Source organism: Cephus cinctus, unplaced genomic scaffold, assembly GCF_000341935.2.
Source record: "Cephus cinctus unplaced genomic scaffold, Ccin1 Ccin1_scaffold1184, whole genome shotgun sequence".
Taxonomy (NCBI): Eukaryota; Metazoa; Arthropoda; class Insecta; order Hymenoptera; family Cephidae; genus Cephus; species Cephus cinctus.
This window is the reverse complement of record NW_014333664.1, coordinates 1,069,146-1,090,641: the sequence shown is the minus strand read 5'-3', so window position 1 is coordinate 1,090,641 and position 21,496 is coordinate 1,069,146. Positions and strand designations below refer to the sequence as shown.

The following is a 21,496-nucleotide window of genomic DNA, read 5'->3' as shown; positions in this document are numbered from 1 at the left end:
AAAAAAAAAGATCGACAACGATTTACAAAGATTTCATTGATCGTCGATCATGAAAATTGGGTATCGCCTTGAAAAATCGATCGCGCTTAATTAACGCCCGTAAGTCGAATGATAAACGAGGTATGACGTCACGCCAGTAAAATTCACGAGCGACAGTTTCAATTGAGTTCTGTCACGTCTTGGGGAAAAAAAAAAAAAAAAAAAAAAATTTGAAAACCAGCCTTAAGGATCCCGTAGATCATTTCAAGTAGGTACACCGCGAGAGACGGCATAGAGAAATATATACGACGGGGTACTCGTACGGAATGTCGAAGACACAAAAGTGGTGGGTCCGTCTTGTCGCGAGGTCGTGAAGGAATTAATCGCGTCACTTGAGAATTATCGTTCGCATGTCGAAAAAAAGTCATGTTTCTATATATATATCCAGCAGGCAAGATGTTACACAATGGCGTCTTCCTATGTTATTTCGTTTATCGCAGTCTCACTCTCTTTGAGGTTATGTCTATATGCCTGTATACCAAGGGGGACTATCTTGTATGCATAATGCTAGAACAAAAAGCCGCGTTTACAACTGTACCACGTTGGTACGTAGCAGCGACAGCGATTCATCTATTACGCTATCTAGATCACAGGCGCATCCATTACACGTACTGGCATGCGCATTGTAGTCAAAGTTTCGTGGAGGCTGCGCTGGTCCATACGGGTTAACGTCGCGCCGCCCGAGCGCGAGGCGCTTTATTAATGTCTTTATTCAGCGTCTTCTCGAATATTATCTGCCAGCCGGCAACATCGTAGATAAGTCGGGAAACATGATCCCGATATATTTTATACACTGACTATATGAATGGTTAAGTTCATATACACGAGAGAGTCTCTTCGTCTCGCCTCCTCCTCGCGCCGGCAAATCCTACCGTATAGGTGCTTTCACTTTGCGATGACGATAGGCGCTCGATGATTTTCGATTGACGCCGTTTGATATTCCAGAGACGTTTTTCATCGATCCCATGCTACGTGCGCCGGAGGGGTACCGGCGTATGAGATATTCGAATCGACGAGCTTGATGATCCGGTATGGTTGGAATCATGAGAAAGTTGCTGGAGGACTCGCGGTATATTGGCACGTCTTCCTAGTAATCAATGAATGATTACTCCAATTATGGTTACGATTAAAGGTTCGAGCTGATTTTTCGTATTTCCCCGGCGTCGACTTGGCTCATCTTCGCGCGATAGCGACTTTCTAATATCGCGGCTGCGGCTTCAAAAGTATTTGCACTGACGCACAGTGGTTCTCGCGAATGTGGATCGTCGGTATGAGAATGGAAAATATTTTTGTGCAATTTTACGGAAAGGCAGAAACAAAATTATTTGTTTTTAATTTTGAAATTTTGACATTTTGAAAATATACGTCAACGGATATACATCCTGCCGCGATACGGCAATGATTAAAATTTATTTTTGCACGGTAACGTCTTATTTTACCCGATAAAGCTATATTGCGTGTATCGCATGGAAAACTAAAGTTTAGTCTGATTTATAGGATTTTTGAAGAAAAAAAAAAAATGTGAAATTCGCATTATTGAGAACCTTCAACCAATACTCCGGTCTCGTACAGGTGGGGTCAAAGCTCATGCAGCCTCTCTCCGAGCCGCCCACTCGCTAACTGGAGCAGGCCATTGACGTCAAAAGCGTACCTTCACCGTCTGAAAGTAGCTACCGGCTCTGTACCCAGAGGAGTCTTACGAAAGGAGGAAGTCCATTGACCAATTGGTAATTGGATAAAAAAAAAAGGCGGTAGGGAAACTAAAAGAATAATAAAATCGAACAACGAACACAGCGAGAAGACAAATAAGTTTCATAGACCTTATCCACGGCTGCGGCCAGAGAGACACGAGCCTTAATGCCAAGCGCATAAGAATTGTCGGTCGTAAATGATTTAACTGCCCGGAATTCGCATTAGCATCGGTAGGTCTTGAGTTACGGCGGTTAATGATAGACGATACCGGTGGCGCCACGAAAAGAGCAAAACTAAATCAGCGGACAGAATCGGTACTAAGATGCAGAAACGATCGCGCGTCGCTGACTTTTCAGGTTAAGTTCTATAGGATTTTCGTGGGACGTGTCCAAGCTCAAAAACAAAAGTTTCACACGCTACCACTCAAAATGGCAAACTGGCTCGTCCCCCTCGAGATAATGAAAATGCCTGGCAATAAATAATCTATCGGCAGCTACCGAGCCGGAATATAACTCATTGCTCGTGAGCTCTTGGCCTCCGTGGCCCCCCGTCCAGAGTGCGCTGCCTGCCATAAATCCGAGAGCTACTATCCGAGGCTCTAATTGCATTATAAATTGTGCATGTGCCTTATTCCTTCCACTCTCCCGTAGATATACCACCCGTAGAAATATCAAGGGTTGGCACCTATGCATGCAAGGCTGTTCCGATTGACGAGTCGAGAAAAAAAAAAGTACAAAAAAAAACTGATTTCAACCGACGTAAAAAACGTCAATGAGCAGCGATATGGAAAAATTAAATAATTCAAGAAAATAAATATACGTCCGACATTTAGATAAGAGATTACACACGTAAGATGCATACGGAGGTGCGCCCGTCACCGAGGAGTCACTGTCGAACGTGTAAATCGCTGCTAATGACACCCGAGTCGATCTCAGTGGATCATCGACTACCCCGTTGCCTCGTTAGGTAAGAATGGAATACAGTTTCAGTATATATAAATGCATTGCAAGGATGCAACCTAAAGGAGTGCATTGTGTCAGTGTTACTGCGCAACGGAGAGTCTGGCGTATCTTTCCCAATGATACAAGTATGCCCGGCATAATTTTCATATACGTATGGATCACTGCCGAGCATATATACGATAGCTGGACGATACGAATTTTCCGAACTAATAAGACTGGTAGTATATGAGACTGGTGATAATTCCATAGGCCACGTGCAATAGCAGTTTCCTAACGTCAGTCAGGATCGCGCCGCTTTTCATCGGACGCTTCATTACCCCACGCCCTCATTATTACGTTATCAACGTCCCGGGCTCGCATAATGGTCCAGAATATATTTACGAGGGTAATCCCGACTCCGCTCGGAGCCATAACAATAATCCTTATCCCCACATTATTGTGCCCGGGGAGGATTTATAGAGCAAGATCAGACCGAGTGCCCGACGCTATCTAACGATCTCCCATTGAGTAGGCACTGTAGGTAGGCAGTGCCCGAGCACCGTAGGCCTCTTGACTACCTACGGGCTGGTTAGGTTAGGTAGTGCTCGAGGATTCATTCAGTTAAGACGGTCCAGGTTCCAGCTGACCTCGCGACCCTTGACCGGGCCACAGCTGGCAGTGCTAAGGATTTTCAAACTTTTTCAACCTCCACTCACCATTGTGAAGTCTGCTCCTCGATGACCGTAGGTGCTCGATGATGGAGGTCAGGGGTCTGCGCCCGCTACTGCTGGCACCCCCAGAGCTCCCTGGGGAGTCACGCTCCGAGCCGTCCGCCAGGTTGTCACGATTCTGAAAGAGCAAGAAGAAGCGTCGGGGGTCAGAAGAAAATACGGATGAGACAAAGTACTGGATGATCGGGTAAAGCTAATGAAAAGAAGGCTGATGTTGCTTTACGCTTCGCATCCTTTCCGAGAAGCAATGCGCTTCGCGCCAGGCCGCGTTTCTTCGCGATTTTACGAATCTCAATTTACCAGGATATATATATATATATATATATATATATATATATATATATATATCCATAAGGTACGTATAGATATACTAAGCTCCGACTAGACGTGAATAGTCGTCCTTATGGATGAGCCTACAAATATCTTATATATATATATATATATATATATATATATATATATATATATATATATCCATAAGGTACGTATAGATATACTAAGCTCCGACTAGACGTGAATAGTCGTCCTTATGGATGAGCCTACAAAGAGGAAGTCGAAGTAAGACGGCGTAAGTACAAGTAACTGCCGGTATAAGTACTCCTACAACCGGATCGGATCGATTCACTGTGACATAGTGCCGTCGCCTTGGTGTTATCGGCAACGGCGTCCCCCCCGTAAGAGATCCCGATGTCTCCTGCTTCCCGCGTACGCCGTTCAGAATTCCCTAGGGACGTTTCAACGCCGTGACCAGAATACGTGCGCGAAGCCATTAACGCAAGTAGTCATTAAAACGGTTATCGTTAACACGATTATACTACGCCCATTGACAGATATCCCATTCCAATATGACCGTCCTTAATAATTCCTTGAAATTTCTTGAATTGTAAATTTATTTTTTATTTTATCACAAAAAATTGCCTCACGAATTTAAGGGGTACGGAGGACGTGGAAAAGGCAAGCGAGAGACCACGAGGACACAGGTGGGTATGCTGGCTGTGTTACTGCTGCTTACCTACCGACTGTCATCGGCGACAGCGTCTTTACCATTCAAAACAGCCCAAGAAAGTTTAGGCTCGTAGACTAATGGCGGCTCGTTAATCGCTCCCGCCACGTTTAAAACAAATACAGGACGAGAAGTCGAGAGTCCTGAGGAGCTCAAGTGTCATCATAGGCAGACTTCAGACTCGACGTGACGATACTTTTCGCTATAGAACCAGAGGAACTCCGGCTTGCTGTTTGCCATACAACTTGCGACTCTCGAGTGTCCACAATGAAAGTTTGTCCAGGAGTTGGTACTCCAGGAAGGGAGTTAAGGTAAGGTTGACTACGTGTCATCGACTTTGCCGTGGTCTTTTCCTTTTCTATAACTATACAGTCAAACCCAACCTGACCGAACCCTCCCCTATTCCCTACCAACAAAATTCCAAGCGACGTTACCGAGTTAAGAAAGACTGTCATCTCAAAAATAATTTTCAAATACACAAGTCTTGTTACATAAAAACTCGTGAAATTCCATCTCGAAGTAAACTACAAAATTGTGGCAAAAAATCTTCCCGCAGCTATACTCGACTACGGAAGGCATGACGTAAGAGCAATAATTAATTCACAGAAATCCCAATTAAACTGCACCCTAACCTTCTTGCGCTGCACCTCGATACAGTCACCCAAGACGTGTCATAAGAAATGTCAAAATTACGAAATCACAAAAGCACGTGTCATCGACAGCCTCAATATCAGAGGCACGTGAAATTTGAAAAAAATACAGAAACCGTAAAAAATTACAGTACCGTAAAATTACAGAAAAGTTACAAAAAAGTGTACAACGATCGTAAAAATTTTTTTTTCTACCTTCGATCTCCACCCGGTACAGCCGCCCCAAAAAATTCGCTCGACCGCCAATTCCCCAAACAATCCAGCGCAGCCCAGAGCTACCGTGTCTCGAGCCAGCTATAACAGTTTCCGCGTAGTGGGATCCTGAAAGTATTTTACCAGAACGAAGAGAGTCGCCAGCCAAGTATAGGAATGAGCAAGCCGTACGTAAGCCCAGCACGGAAGGTATGTCGACACGGCATTGTGCGAGTGATCTCCTGGAATCGGCATGTAATTAGCTGACCCGGTAGGCGGCCAGCTGCTCGACGAGTGGTGCACGCTAATGTGGCTCTAATGTCGTCAGTCCCCCTTTATGCACGTGGTGAGTGGCCGGAGAGAACCTTTTAGTGCCACGCTTCGCTATACAATCTACATACTACAGCTAGGTGGTTTATGGCTAGTAATACTACCAGAGTCGAGGGAAGTGAAAATCGAGGTACACAAAGTAATTCAACACGGAGTAATAAACGTTCGCCAATTTTAAAATGCATATCGTACAATGAATATGAAAAAAAAAAAAAAAGACATAATCGCAATAGAAAGACTCGCGCGTCCTTAACCCGACACCGTCGTACCGCGAATAAGGATTTATTACACGCGAGGTTCGGGTTTCGCCAAAAATTTATTCCAAGAGATCAGCCGACGCTTTTCTTTTCGAGTATTAAAGGAGTCAACCGCGGGATATCGTATTTCGCGCACGCTAAAGGAATCCTTGCTGAGGATTACCAAGACGTCAGGTTGCGTCATAGTTCACACAAAATACACAGGGTTATTCCTCCTTTCGTTCTTCGTCGCTGGAATTATTTTTATACTGTGTATATATACGTATATATATATATATATACGGTATCGTGACGTAGGTACTATCAAAGATAATAAACTGAGACACTTTGTCCCAACAGGCAATCCTACCACCGACATAAATAAACGAGTCCCGAATCGTTAATGGCGGACACGACGATAAACTCATGACAAGCATCGCTCGTATAACCACGAGGACTGATAAGACTTGACCCAACCAGCAAGGACAGACACCTTTTTCTCATTTGTTACAATGCTATAGTGTCACGATCACCTGATGTCAAATCCCGCACACGATCAGTGCATACGAGTCTGCGATACGAATCCAGCGTAAAAATATATATATATATACTATATAAGCTTCATAAAAAGCATGCATAACCTCTAACGAAGAAGTTCAGAATGCAGTTATTAATTCCTCCCGAGACTTTGTGCCGTCTTTTCATATATCACAATATGTTCCGTATATATATATATATATATATCCTAAAAAATTCATACAGCACGACGAGACGTTCATTCAGATTGTCAATCACATGTTTACTGTGCGCGACTATTAAATCCACGCCAATGATGATTATCGCTAATTAGATGATTGGTCGCTGCGAAGGAGTCCTGGTCGTTCTCTTGTGTATACACCTATATGCTGTCACGGGCAACGTGTCTATGACGGGAATAAACAGTATTTTACCTCTCACCAGATTTCATGCAAGAGATAGAAAATTTATTACAGCCTCGCGTTACATTCGCTTTAATGCCACATTAGCGCACAGCATCCGGATATCCGGATGCGTGCGAGATATATTGCACTGTTGGTTTAGAGTGTAAAAAAATGATTGTATAAAAAAAATTTATTCCAATATCATTAACGTATCAGCCGCGCGATAGAGAAAATATAATGAATGTGACAGAGGCGTTAATAATTGAGTCACCCGGTGATCTGACGTTTGATATAATTTTTCCAAAATATTCGCGCATGGCTGCGCTCGAACTAATTCGCGTAATCGATCGTTCGGAACGCCGTGCGATTAGACGCGTATGCATGTAAAGGCGCGTTTCGTTGCATATAACACGGCTGTCGGGTGCCAACTGGAGATTATTGCATTAGTTTCGAGAAAATTGGTACACGTGTGCTGCTGTCAGTGATCGGCGACGGAAACAACTCCGTCAAAACAAGAATGCATATATGTATATGTATATTAAGTAATATAATACTGAGCATACACTGCGATGGCGCGTATAGAATTGTAAGACACGTCTACGGCCTCTGCTAATGTCAAGGAGTATTTACAAAGATTCCTGGAAATTCTATATCCATAGGTAGGCACGGTATGCTGAATGGCTACGTTTGTAAACAAGAGCATTAAGATTCCGAGATATCTGTATGAGGTAAAAATTTGGTAAAAAAAGTGTTAAAAAAAAAAAAGAGGACGATAGATTATTAGAGAAATTTGGATAAACGTAAAATGTATAAAAAATTTTATGCCCGTGACGCGTGAAACGTATAAAAAAAAAAAATTTTTAATTAAAACCGAAAGTGTAATTTCTTTGAAAATTCTTCGAAGCGCCATTAAAATTTTTTTTTCATTCCTTATTACGTTCCTGAGACCCCCGATACTCCTGTAGATTAACACAATGGTTACCGAGTTGCTCCGTTAAAGCAATTATGGATACGATCTATCATATGGAGAAGGAAAAAAAAATGATGTAGGGGAAATAATGCCGGCTCGATTACAGCTTCTGTTTCTAATAAGTCTCTATTGATGTTCAGAGGATTCCGGTAAGGCGTGCGTGGACGTTCGGTGCGATACAGAGTTCACGAGAGTGCCGACCATGGCGTTGAGAGAGTGTCAGCAATTAGATGCTATTCAAAGCTTAAGCCAAGGCTGTGTTACGTAATCGAAACAGTCAATATATCTCCATGACCGTATAGGTTTTTGTGGATGCCGTATGAAGCGAACAAATCGATATTTATATAACGGCAAACTTTTTGCACAGCGTGTTCTCGAAAACGTCAGAGATCGACGGATGGAATAAATTCCCTCTCGAAGAAACAAAAAGAATAGAAGGATGAAAGGAGTTGATAAAAAAAATTTCCAAAAAATAACTCACCCGTCATTTCCCGGGCTGCCTCCAAAGGCTTTGAAATTTCCTGCGCGCTTATAGCTATGGTCATGCCTAATATGAGTCGTACAGCTGGAGGGTAAAATCCTCCAGATAATTGCGGTATGTGCGCGCGCAGGTTTCAACTGGGCGTGTACGGCTAATTGAAATTGGACCTGGCTAAGATAATGGCACGTAATACAGGTTAGATGTACCACCGTGTATACGTGTGCGGGTATATACATTATAAAGGTACCTGCGCAAGCCACGCTGAATAGAAACAGCGGCATCCTCGTGCCGCGAGCGTTGATTATGAAATCATAAACTGGTAGGTGGTCCTGGACGATTAGTACTGCTGGCAATGGAGAGAGATAGAGAGGGAGGCGAGGGAACGAGAGAAAGGTAAAAAAAGACGCTTACCAGGGCGTACGCGAATACTACTGACGGTTAGAAAAGGCTTTGGTATAGATTAAAGACACTCCACGTCGAGAATGATGCTCCGGGTAGTAGAATGAACTAGTGTAGTTGCCCGTATGGTAAAAATGTGCCTGTCGGTAAAACAGACCTACCCGTGTACTGCAAAGTTTAGTCGCTTCGATCGGCGTACTTTTTTTTAGAGGTTGGCTTCCTTCTTGTGGGATTCCGGAATGTTGTGATCACTTGGTATATCCACAGGATTTACTATACTATTGTCAGGTATGCACTATGTATTAAGGCGAAACGTGAACAGACAGGCTTGGGACGAGCTTAACCAACTCTGATTTAACTGACAGCTTGTTGCGTCGCTAACTTTTGAATGTGAATTGCGAGTTTAATTTTTCCGAGAAGCTCCTCAAATCTGTGACAATTGTCTTAATAATTACAATGTATGTATACGTATGTACTGTTTCGCTCTATTAATTAAATTTATTAATCGAAATAACTCGCAATCCTATAAAATGTGTCATCTTTCCTAACCTCATTCTTCCTGTTCCCCATTCACAGCTTAGCGCTTGACAACACTACTGGACAAGCTGGTAGTTAATGAAAGCTAGTCGAGCTCGCCCTTAATATTAATAATTATGACGGCGTGTACGCATAAGAGCGACAGAATTCTCGCCTTGGCTGTCACACGTTCCCCCATAGACTCCGTCGTTGTCGCTACTGGCAGCACGCAGGCACGACACATCGAGCGGGAGCAGAGTTTTCCGTCGCGCTATTAAACAAACGTCAAAATGTCAAAGTAGTCGCCAGGCCGGTTCATGGAAATGCATAATTATCAAGCCGCTCGATATAGATAGTCGAGTATTTTAATATGGTAAATCGCAGGACTCGCTGCTGTCGCGGGACAAGCCTCCGATTCGCACTACGCTTTACATATATAATCCATTCGCGTATGGATAGCTGTCTATATATATATATATACACACGGTACTATGCATATGCGCATACTATATATAGCTCGATGTGTACAACGTTACTCGTATACGTATATTTACCCGAGGGACAGTGCAGGATCGTAACGACGATTTTATAGCGTAAGAACTAGTTCACGTGGGCGAAAATAATTAGGTGGACTGACCGTGCGGTTGGAGTCTACAATTTTAGTATCGATAACGTAATTCGAAAAATCGTAACCAGTAATTCCGGTAATAAGAATATATACACGTTCATTATACGATACACATAATTCGCTATAAAGTAATACATTAAATCCTGTCATTTACATCGAACTCATCGTTCTCGCCGATTTTCCAGGAATCCCATGGATTATTCTTATATCCGTTTCTTTCGCCGACCAACCGGAAAGCGACGATAGGGGTCCTGGAATTATTCAGGCAGCGTCCGTTCAGGCAAAAAGAGAAGCGATTCGGCCGCGTTCGGCCTGCGAAGCGGTTAAACGAACCAAACCAAGTGAGAAGGCCGTAGGGCGGCAAGGAGATGGGAGCAGAGTTCTCTTCTAGTTGGTCCACATTAATTAACCTGCTCTCTTAATTGCGCGGCTTGTTTATTGGATGCCGCGACCATTTGTCGATGACTGAGCTGAAATCACATTGGGCCTTACTGGGCCTTATGGTATTATGGTGTAACGTAAAACACACGTAATCGGTACCCGTGTCTATTAAGTATTGCATACGTCATACGGGTATACAATATACGGTCGGTAAAACAGGAACCTAGAACACACATGCGATCACGACCTGAAACGATCAGTTAATTGTCTCGTTACAATCGATCTGCTCCCGATTGTCATTGATCTCGAATCCCTTTTTATCTCGCATGAAATAAAGTCGCGACTTCTTCTTGCGAACTGCCCTCGATCCGATGATCTTGCCTTTATGGTTTATGGATATGGTGTCGCTCATTCTGATCGCTTATACTGCTATGCGGGTAATGCTTCGCATTTACGGGTATCCATCGGGTACGAAGAGTAATCAGGTATATACACCCTAGTTTCAATAGAGTAACTATATAAATGTATACAATGACCCTATCAGGACATTTATGAACTCATCATATCATTATTATGAATTGACTTAGAAAAAAATGCAAAATCTACTCACGTCCGCAATACTCACTTTCGCATGCGATACTCATGAAGACCGACTCACTACTTTATTTTTGGATAATCGCAACTGCTGTTCAAACTTACTATGAACTGTAAAATAATTGCATAAGTAAAATTTTTTTTTTATCAATTTGATAAAAATCGTATGCCAACTTCACAGCATGAACTTATCATCCTATGGAAAGTTTACAGGTAGATATAAAATATTAATGCCATCAAAGGTATCTAAATATACATATCCACATGATATATATACACATATGTACGTATATACACTGAATAGACCGGTGGGAATAATTTTGAGAATTCGTATGGTTACAGGTATATAAATAAACAAGGCCTCCAGGACGATGGGGACTGATACTAATTTATGGGAGCCCATTGAGGTGCCGCGCGCACCTGTCTAATGAAGTAATCTTCCGTACAGGGCTTAAGAGAGGATCTTGCTGGTGTAAAGCACGAAATATATTCATTCGTTGATCGCTCCAGGGGCGTAAGAAAAACCTAAAGAAAAAGCCTCCCCCCGACCTCACACATATACATACACCATACAGAATCCTAGGATGGGTCGATCCTGATGAACCGGGAACGTGAATTACTAATTAGACTCGGTGGCAATTAGTAATTACGGTAGCTCCTCTCCCTCCCCGTTTCCCCGACTCCCCCTCTCGCGGCACCAATCATACGCGTTCCGAGCCCCCGGCAGCTCACGTTATCATAAGTCGAGTTTTTCATTGATGGCGGTAGCCACGTCAAAACCGGTCCAGGTCCGACCTAGGTGGAGGATACGGTGCCACGATGATGCTGCTGCTCCTGCTTCTCCTCTTGGTGGTTATGGCGGTGACCGAGGGGAGGACGGAGGACGGGGAAAAGGTTGAGGACTCCACCTCGTTGCCCGGTCGACCCGTACCACCCCGGGTTCCTGACCGAGACCATTAAAATGCTAAACGTCCAACGCCGTGAGCCTTCGGTCCCGAGAAGAAGAAGAAGAAATAAAAATAAGAGGATAAAGAAAGAAGCAAGTACTACTGACAGAAGTACCCATATACAATGGTAAGGCTATCGGTCCAGTATGAAAAAAATCGATTATTCGACTATAGAAAAAAAATAATTTTCCAGGGTCGAACGTACGATTAGAAATTTTTCCATGCGACAACCCCGCCACCTGGGGATCGACCGAGCGAGCCGATGGCCGTGCCTATTTTCGGTCCGCAAATCCAACCAGAAAGATAGCCCCGTGATGCATCGCGGCATATGGCGTAAATCAAGCAGCTGCGACGACTGATTCCAGTGGTACCAACCCACGCCCGCATTATATCAGCCACGGAGGCATATTTATTACCCGCGCCGCCTAGATTGGAAGAAATGCCGGTCCTGTACGTAGGGTACCGGTACTGCGATTCACTGTACAATCCCATCTGATCCCTTCGGCACAACCATGGCGAGCGCAGCACAGAATAACACAGGACTGCACGACACGCAGCACATGGGCATCCGTGCATGTATATTCCGCTACGCATTTTATAGGATACATATATATCCCGAGCAATCTTTCTCATTGATAATAACGTTTCTACAGTGACCGGCCCGTCTATGGCTTCTCGTCCGTAATATCAGCCAGCGGGTAGTGCGGTAGGATTTGTGGGTCTGCGAGGTGATTGCTTCCTTCGGTTCGTTCATTACCGATCGGCCCATTAATCTGAAGCAGGGCGATGGTAGTAAATATCCAGGAGATAGGATCTCTGGTAAGGGCGTCGTTCCTACATGGGGGCCCAGGAAGTGGGACTTGCCCGGTACGGATATGGAAGTTTAACAGGGTGGAGAAATTGAACGATCGAGATCTAGGATAGGTACTAGGATAGGTACGTATGTATACTCGTAGCTATATCTATTTATCTATCGGTATATACTATACTCCGTTTGGCTAACGCAGCCTGATAGACACTTCTTATATTTCGCTTTACCACGAACGAGACAGACTTGCCGATTTTAATCGTAAAATAGGAAACGGCCTCGAGTACGTCCAGGCTGTGCGTGAAGGCATCCAGTCTCTGGTACGACCGGGTAATTAGATACCCCTGGAAATACGTCAGATGGCGACTCTTTCGCTAACCAGCCAGCCTACCCAGTTGGCTAACTCACTAAAGTCTAAGGTTAGTCCATGAGGTACTGGGACTATCCTGCGAGTCCTCGGGCAAGCGGAATAAGTGATATTGGCTTGGTAGATTAGGTAAGCGATAGCTTCGCGGCGTGACTTCAGCCTGGTGCTTGGAACACCTCTGGAATATTCCCGGGTGATCTAGGAGGTGCGAAACAATTAAATCGTCCAACCGATTGCCGCGTTAGAAAAGACGTTTTTCATTTTCACGAAGATCCTTGCTCACGGAGGAGAGCCGGAGACGATCGGAGGATCGTTAGAATTAATCAAATTTTTATTAATACCATTTTTTTTTCATCTCGATCAATTTGGCAGTGGTATGAAATTTTTTTTTTTTTAACTTATTATCCCCATCGTGATCGTCTTTGCGACCGCTAGCCGTGAACTGACGAATAATGAAATTTTACCGATTCCGGGATTACCGCGTCTACTTCGGCCCAGGATTCGAGGAGCCGGCGTATAGCGAGACGTGGATGGTTGGAAATAGAAATGTACGAGAAATGAGCCGGGGAACGCACTAAGAGATTATTTCGGGAGAGGTCAGAGGCTGAGGTCAGTCTATCGGCCTGGTCAGCCTCCCACGAGTCCTGGAAACTTGCCAGACACCCACGCGGCATCAGTGATCCCCACAGCTTTCCGCAAGCGACGGACCATCATTTGAGTCCCAAGCGAATTCCAGCTGGATAGACGATATATTTTACACGCGTGTTATCATGCACTTATAAATAACATAACTCTTGCGTTTATCTTATCACATACCAATTGCAGTACCCGTACCATACATATGTATTTTATCAATATCTTTCAAAGTATTAATCTCGATATCGATAAGAGATCCAATCAATCTTATCCCATATTTATATTTTAAATTTTCACGTATCGCATCGCACGGTTGGCTGTTATTAAAAAAAAATAACATTCGTGATTCTAAGCACGTGTGATAGACCTAACAAATTTATATATATATATACATGCAAACTGCCCTGAACTTTCTTAAGAACGAACTCGACCTCTTTAGAATTTTCGTTTCCCCTCATCTGTCTGAAACTCATCGTTTTCTCCTGTCGGTTCCCTCTTCCCTTAACGTCTCGAAATAACCCTAGCCTCTCGTTTGACGTCACGACGCCCAAGACACCCTGGGAATTTTCGACAATTGCGCCAAACGACCGTCAATCCCGAACAGGATCGTTATCGAATTCCATATATGTCCTTAAAAGTAAACGAAATAATTTCGTATGAATTTTTTTTTTTCATCCGATATAAGAAAATCAAGGGAAATCGTAGTAATAAAAAAAAATAAAAAAATAAAATATACAGAGTGAAGGTACGTCGCGAGCAACCTATATAGGAAAGGTCGATACACGCCAATAAATAATTGCTCGACTAGCTCGAAGTGATGGCGCTCGAGTTCCGGGCGGTTAATTAACGAGGCGGTTTGCGACGTATATCGCGAACGTCACTAAAACGCACCTTCATTATTGCACAGTGGCGTACCTATGGTAACTATCCGGTGATAACTTTCACGAAAATTTACACTGTCCTTAAAAGATGCCGTAAAGTAATGATCACTCGGGTTGGCGTAGTCGAGATTTTTTAAGCAACGTTAAATTTGCATAGAAATACCATAGGTGGTTGTAAGTTTTAAATAAATACTCAACATATATATATATGGTAGCATATGCGCGTAAGAACGAGTGAACGTAACGAGGACGAGGATAAGAAAAAAAAGGAAAAAAAAATTGGGATCATAAAAAAATATAAAAATGAAAAGAACGACGTGCGAAAGAAATGGCAATGGAACGAGAAGTCCCGTCAGCTGCCAGACGGTTGGCTACTTATAAAGGCGGGTACGCAAAGTACGCCAAGTATAAACGTATACCTACGGTATACGTCCTATCGCGCGTAACGCGGCTCTGGCTATAATACTTTCGGTGCCACGAGGTACTTTCAGACGTTTCTACGGCGTGGACATTCACGACAGTCCGCTGGCCATTAAAGGGAAATCTATTGCTCCAGTTCGCGAGTACGCCAATGCGAAGGCACGGTGTCCGGCCGTGTCCCTCCTGCGCCGTGGGCGTGGAGCCAGTCTCCGGATCCACACGATCCTGGTGCCCAGGGCCGTCACAAATGCGGCCCCCTTGGGAGCATACACCATGGATAAAGGACAAGCCGGAAAGAGCCCTTTGGTCATTTTGGTTCCAGCAGCTTGTATCCATAAAAAAAAGACACCTTAACCATTTTCTTGTGCAAATGTAATAACTATTTAATTAAGAAAAAAAAATTTGTCCGATAAAATTTTTGTTATATTTTTTACAAAAAAAAAAAAAAATTCGTTCCATTTCACCAAGGGCACCCAATATCCTATCGACGCTCCTGGCCATGGGACAAGAGCACGCTTACACGGATGGCAATGCGACTAAGAACCGAACGTACATGCGACACCGGCCACAAACATAGTCTGTGTAGCCTGTCGGCCGACGCATTAAGTCCGAGCATAACCGTATGATATTACGGCCATTCCAATGGGGAACGTCTGACTCTTTGGTTCGGATACACCTGCAGCACCAACGAGTTTTCTGTCCCCTCTATTCGACTCTTTCCTCTAATTTTTTTATTATTTTATTTATCCACTTCTTCCCTCTCACTCTCTCTCTCTCTCTCTCTCTCTCTCTCTCTCTCGCACCTGATCTCCCGTACCCCATGGACATTTCGATTCGTTTTCATGAACCGTCGTAGGGCACGCGTGGGCAGACGTGAAATACTGCCGGGCGGTGAACATTTTACGGGATTGAAAGTGTGAACGGAATACCCGGTATCTATCTGGTACCCATATGATAATTAATTTAAATACGGAAGCGCGGGGTATTAACCGTTTCGTGACAGTGGTTTTATCTTGAGCATTTCTAATGTCCTTTACCTCTTTCCTCCATTTTTCTTATACTACTTTTTTTATCTCCATTTCTCACCAGTCGACTATCCTCGTTTACCACTCGGCAGGTCTTGTAAGAGCCGCCACGTGGTTACCCCATGGAATGCCTACGGTATGCACTTGTTCGCCACCTCTTAGAATTTATCACAGATAATATTATAATAAAAAAAAAAAAAAATTATTTCTGTATATATCTCAATATTATCTTTATCACTCTTAATTATTGTACGTATAAATTATTTTTAAAGACAATTCCGCCGATAACAGTCTTACTGATTAAACTTACCCAATTCCTCGTTACTTTTATTTCAACGCCTAGCACTGAATTCAATGATTACTTAAGATTCAGAATTCATTAAATGAATTCCTAGCTTGCTCCTTGATTTCGTTCCTATCGAATTAACTGATAACGTTATCAGCCGAAGGGTGAGGGCGATCGACCAACACAGGCCATATCGAAGGGTCTCTAATTGATTTTCTGATTCGATGCAAACGAGCACTCGAACCAGCAACGGGGGATCCTTCTCTAACGAAGGCATCGACTTCGTAATTAACTCACTAGGCGGATCAGGTAAAATAAACGTATAGCCGCGTATTCACCGTTCGACAATCTTCGATCGCACTTTGCGGGAAAGTAATTGAAATAATGAATGTTTATTCTCGCAGCTGCAACTGCGGTAGGTACCCGGGAGCCTCCTGGCCGGTCTAAGAAGACAGTCAGGTACCATTGGAGCGATGTTAATTACAAACGACTCGGTATCAATTTCAAAAATCTTAATTATCTACGACTCGACTGTTCTCTATCGTTCCGCATGTAAACCAGCCATCACGATTAACGCGTATAAATTAATAATAAATTTACAAATTTTTATCGTACCACCCTGTAGTGTAACAAAAATTTGCACTTGCCCGTAAAACATAAAATACCCACCACCCTTGTACTAGGGGTAACCTAGAGCTACGACCAAGATGCAGTTGCAAGGCCTGTACACAGGTCGGGGTGAACGGCCAACAGTTTAAAGAGAGCACACAGATGCAATACGATGCGCCTCGCCCAGTTCGGTTAGCAGCCTGAAACTTAAGGGTGCGTTCCCAACGAAATAAAATTTCGTAAGGATTTACTCGCGGATGGAGACACGGGTTGTATTTGAATAGCTTCAAGAAGTACGTCTGTCAAGGTATCTACTGTGTAATGCATGATAAGACCCATTTTGTATATACGTATATACTGTTGCGTATATAGGAAAGAATGCTCCGCGAGTACCTCTGTAATAATGCAAAATTACCGCGGTAGGTTGGCACGACGATCGATCATCCAATTACGCGTTACGTCGACACGCTTCGTGGACGAGTGCCCGTTGGGAATGCGCCCTAACGCGGCGCGTCCGATTCTCGCGACTAGAGACGCGTATCGCCTCGCGGGAATGCCATTCGCAAACATCCAGCCCGAGAGGAGATTAATGGTATCGGGAGAGTGGCAAATCGGCGCGCGACTTCATTCTCATTCAGCCAAATTGAGTGTGATTCTTGTTATCGTAATATTTTTTTCGTCGCAGGACGTGCTAGGGCGAGTAAGAAAGGAGATAAAGAGTAAACGAAGAGGACAGTCGTCGAGCGCCGTGAAGTTAGGCGCATATATATATATATATATATGGAATTTTCTGATAAAGACCAAAACCGACACAGAAAACGACTGAGTGATATTTTACTGATTTTCCATAATAAAAATCCTACTGCAATCGACGCTACACAACCAGGCAAAATAATGTCGGTTAGTGCTGGTATTACTTCGCGTAAGTCTGAATCCTCAAGATTAGCAGCAGTGGTAGCGCGCACCAATCCGTTACCGATCTGGGTCCCCGATCGCTGGCAAGAAGAGATTCGCAAGATCATCAGAAGCAAAAAGCAGCCGCGCTCAGTCATTTTCTTAAACACGCTTTAAATTCCAGCTAATAATTGAGCAGCTGAACGGTGGGCGGAGATACTGGAATTATGCAAATTCGCGTCAGATCGAGATCGTGTCCCGAGGGCGTCTTACGTCGTCCGAGGGAATACATGGCTGGCAAGAAGAGACGCCGTGAGGCTGGAGGACCAAAGAAAACACAGAGATATAGTAATAAAGGAAGAAAAAAGGCAAGAGAAGAGTCAAGCGACGGGCCTAAAAAGTATATAGAAATTGGTAGAAAACGTGTTAAGCGACGTAGGAACCTCGGTTATACGTTTATTGAAAATTTTTGAAAAATAAAATCTGTGTATTCAATGTTCGACTGACATCCTCCTAGCCACTGGCTCTACCATTTGACATCGAGACTCTCGACAGCGCCATCTGTTGACATTAACTATCCAAACTGAACGTATTGCCGTCCACCAGATCTGAACGCAACAAGTTGCTCAATCTCCACCTGCACTTCTTGTTTACCAGCCACCTTCTTACACGCGCCTTATAGTGCCTCTTATACAGGCCAGAAATGTGCAGCGAAGTCTCTACAGATTGTACATACTGTATCCGAAACTAGCCACTCCTACGATAAGTGCTATCTACGGGCTCCGCTTTCCTCAAATACCACTGTATATAAACATATATAAAGTGTACCCGGCAATATGGTACATTTTTCTGAGGCATCCTAGCGTGACCTGTAACCACCACAAAGCTAGTCGGAAGTGTGACTCACACGTGTGGCTACGTGACGGATTGACTTACTTTGTCAGGTAATCAGGTCCAAAGGTCATGCACGATAACTCTTGCAGATGATACAGCAAATGAGGATAGATTTTTCAGAACACGGTAAATCAGGAATAGAAACGTGACCCAGACGATATTAATACAATTTATTGGAAAATTGAAAAAAAAAACACGTAACGTTATCAGTGAACGAGATTGAATTGTCTTGTTTCATTTATTTCAATGGTACGTTACGTCATTTTAAGAAAAATGTAATGAATACGTGTTGAGTTTAGTCAATAGATACGGTCTATAGATATTGGACTAGAGGAAAAGGTATCTAGTACCGGTACACGCGAAGGTAGGGCCGACTTGGCAGTTGCCTCAGCATGATATCACTCCGGCACTGGTGCAGAGGTCAAAGATAAAAGCTCACGATAAGAATATATACCTTAGACGCAGGTGAACCGAAGTGTAAGCGAGTCGATAACTGTCCGCGCTATCTTATCTCTTCGCTTTTGCTTCGATACGTCTCGCGGCCAGCCGATGGAACGTCGAGCTGATTCCGTGAACGTTATAAGGAAGAGCAAAAAAAATGAACAAACCAAGACAGTCACGCATGAGCATAAAAGTTGAGGAAACACGTAGAACTTTCTCAATGCTGTGAGAATGAACTGTAAGATTCCATGGATACGTTCGAGGTGAAAATGCCGGTAGAGGGACAGTGCGAGACACTTCCGCATTTTCAATCTGAATACGAGTAACTTGTAACACGTACTGGAATATAGGAAATCGTATCATGAACAGTTTAATATATTCAATAGCGAGTCAAATTTTATTCGGTATATGAGAAAAACAATGCATAAAATTCATCTACGATGAAGATTATAACATTGCCGACGAGAATTTATATAGAAAGATTGATTCAATTCGAATTAAATACTGCATATACTAACCTCAAAGTTTCCCTATCAGCACCCGGTACTTCCGTTCTGCTATGTCAGTATCCTTCGTGACCTCGCATATCACACTACACAAAACACATCATTGTATGAGGGATATTATCGTGGCTACGTTGTAAATAATTATTTAATTAAATAAATAATGAATCCCGCTCGAAATTTTCCTTAATGACACTAGTAGGTACGCACTTCATTCACTTCTATCACGTAAGTGTTGATATTGATTTTTAGCCTCGCGAGATAACTTCACGTTGCAAAGGCACTTTTATCCACCGTACGTCATCGATTTCTCGATTTCTCACTGAAGGAGTAGTTCGCAAGAGATTCGCGATATCCACGAGTCGCCTGTACGCGTCGGGACGACGGACGACGTATCTTCGCGTTTTATATGCTCGAGTTGCGTCGTCGCATCGACGACGAGACATCGATGAAAACGGTTCTGAGCGATTTCAGTGAGTCCGTGGGTGGGTTCACGTCGGTGTTTACCCGCGATAGTGTCACCAAACACCGTTCTATATTTATCTAAGTGGATCCACGTGCGCGGCTGATGCCTGCAACCCAACACTCCTCTTGCCACACTGCACTCGTCGAATTCCGTAGGAAAGTGTACCTATCTCATCGTGGAACATTTGATTCTTACTACATGTGCCCTCCTGTGGGTGGTAATGGAGAAGATAAATTTTCAAAATTCCTCTATCGAAATATCCACCGGCAATACGTAGGTTCAGCATGAAAAATATTGAATTCTCAGACATACCAAGTAACTCGTTTCGATAACTATTGCATGTTACATTGTGAATTGATGTCAATCAATATATCTGATGTTTCAAAGTTTTCTCATTCATCCAGCACAAAAGATTTCCTCCTGTGGAACAGTTTTCTTCTTGTGGAAACGACTGCCAGCGACCACGTGACTCATCGACCAATCACAGCCCAGACACGAGGCACGTGACTGCACTTCCTCGCTCGGTCGCTCACATCGTTTCTTCTTCCAACGTTTCTACTCGCAGCCGGATTTCCTGAGCTACCGTACGAATAACCTCGCGCTCCTTTTTATCCTCCTGTCGTTTATCGTTTCTAAACTCGCGCACGACTGCTATCTCAAATTATAAAAGCGTGTCGCGCCGCCATCGTAAATACCCTGTTCACACTGCGCGACCGCGAATCACTATTTTATCGATCTCTTTTAAACGTCTATCGCGAACGCGGCTATGCGAAAGATCGTCGCCCCTTCCGCACTTCCAACAGCGATACTCGTAAATAGCGGCTAACTTCACTCGCCACTTCTATACACTTGCTGCTGCCTCTCATTCGCGCTTGCTGCGGAACGCTAGCATAGGCTAGGTCACTGTGTACAAACGAAGCAGACGAATGCACGCTCGCCAAACGAACCTTTACGAACACTTCCGAGCTGCAGCGACGGCTCGGCGTAATCTGACTGATGTATATACGCCTTGTGTCGCTCGCACGACATGTCTGGCATAAGATAGTTTGGCGTTATGTTATAATCATGCTGAGTATTATTGTCAGTGGCACATCTCATTGAAGGAGGCAGCCATAAGGAAAGCTGATAATATTAGGTCAGTATTGGATAGAGAAATTAATTTTTATTTTTTTCCGCGCAAGGATTTTATTTTATTTCATTTTAGTTTCCACGTTTTATGAGAATTCTATAGGCAGAAATCTGAAGAGTGTAGCGTCGTGAATCTCGAGCAAGGGAGCGCGCGCACTCATTTTGTGGCGGCGAGTCTAAATTACCGGCTGTTAACCGCGATCTGAATTACCGGTTAACACCGATTGTCCTCCTTGGAACACAGTATTCTCTGTGGGTAAAAAAGGATTCTGAGGTATACGGTGATGTAGATGGCTATGGAGTTAGTGGTCATGGCATAGCTATGGTCAGCCATGCGGAATGGCGGCTGAAACGACTTCCAGGTTTTCGCACACACTATTATACAGGGCTATAGGATCAATCGGATATTTTACAAAGCCAACATTCTTTGTGGTACCACTAAGTATATTAAATACGGCAGACCTAATAATTTTTCAGCTTATCTGATC

General features: G+C 43.6%; 1 protein-coding gene across 1 annotated transcript in view; it reads right to left on the bottom strand.

The window, feature by feature from the left end:
* Window positions 1–19,829, bottom strand: part of LOC107272513 — a 122,913-nt gene extending 103,084 nt beyond the window's left edge. Inside the window, exons 1-2 of the mRNA XM_025089755.1 lie at window positions 19,430–19,829; window positions 3,389–3,521 (exon numbers count right to left, since the gene is read on the bottom strand). Coding sequence (XP_024945523.1) covers window positions 3,389–3,391 — 3 coding nt within the window. The 5' untranslated portion in view covers window positions 3,392–3,521; window positions 19,430–19,829. The remainder of the gene's footprint in view (window positions 1–3,388; window positions 3,522–19,429) is intronic.
* Between the last annotated feature and the right edge of the window lie 1,667 nt (window positions 19,830–21,496).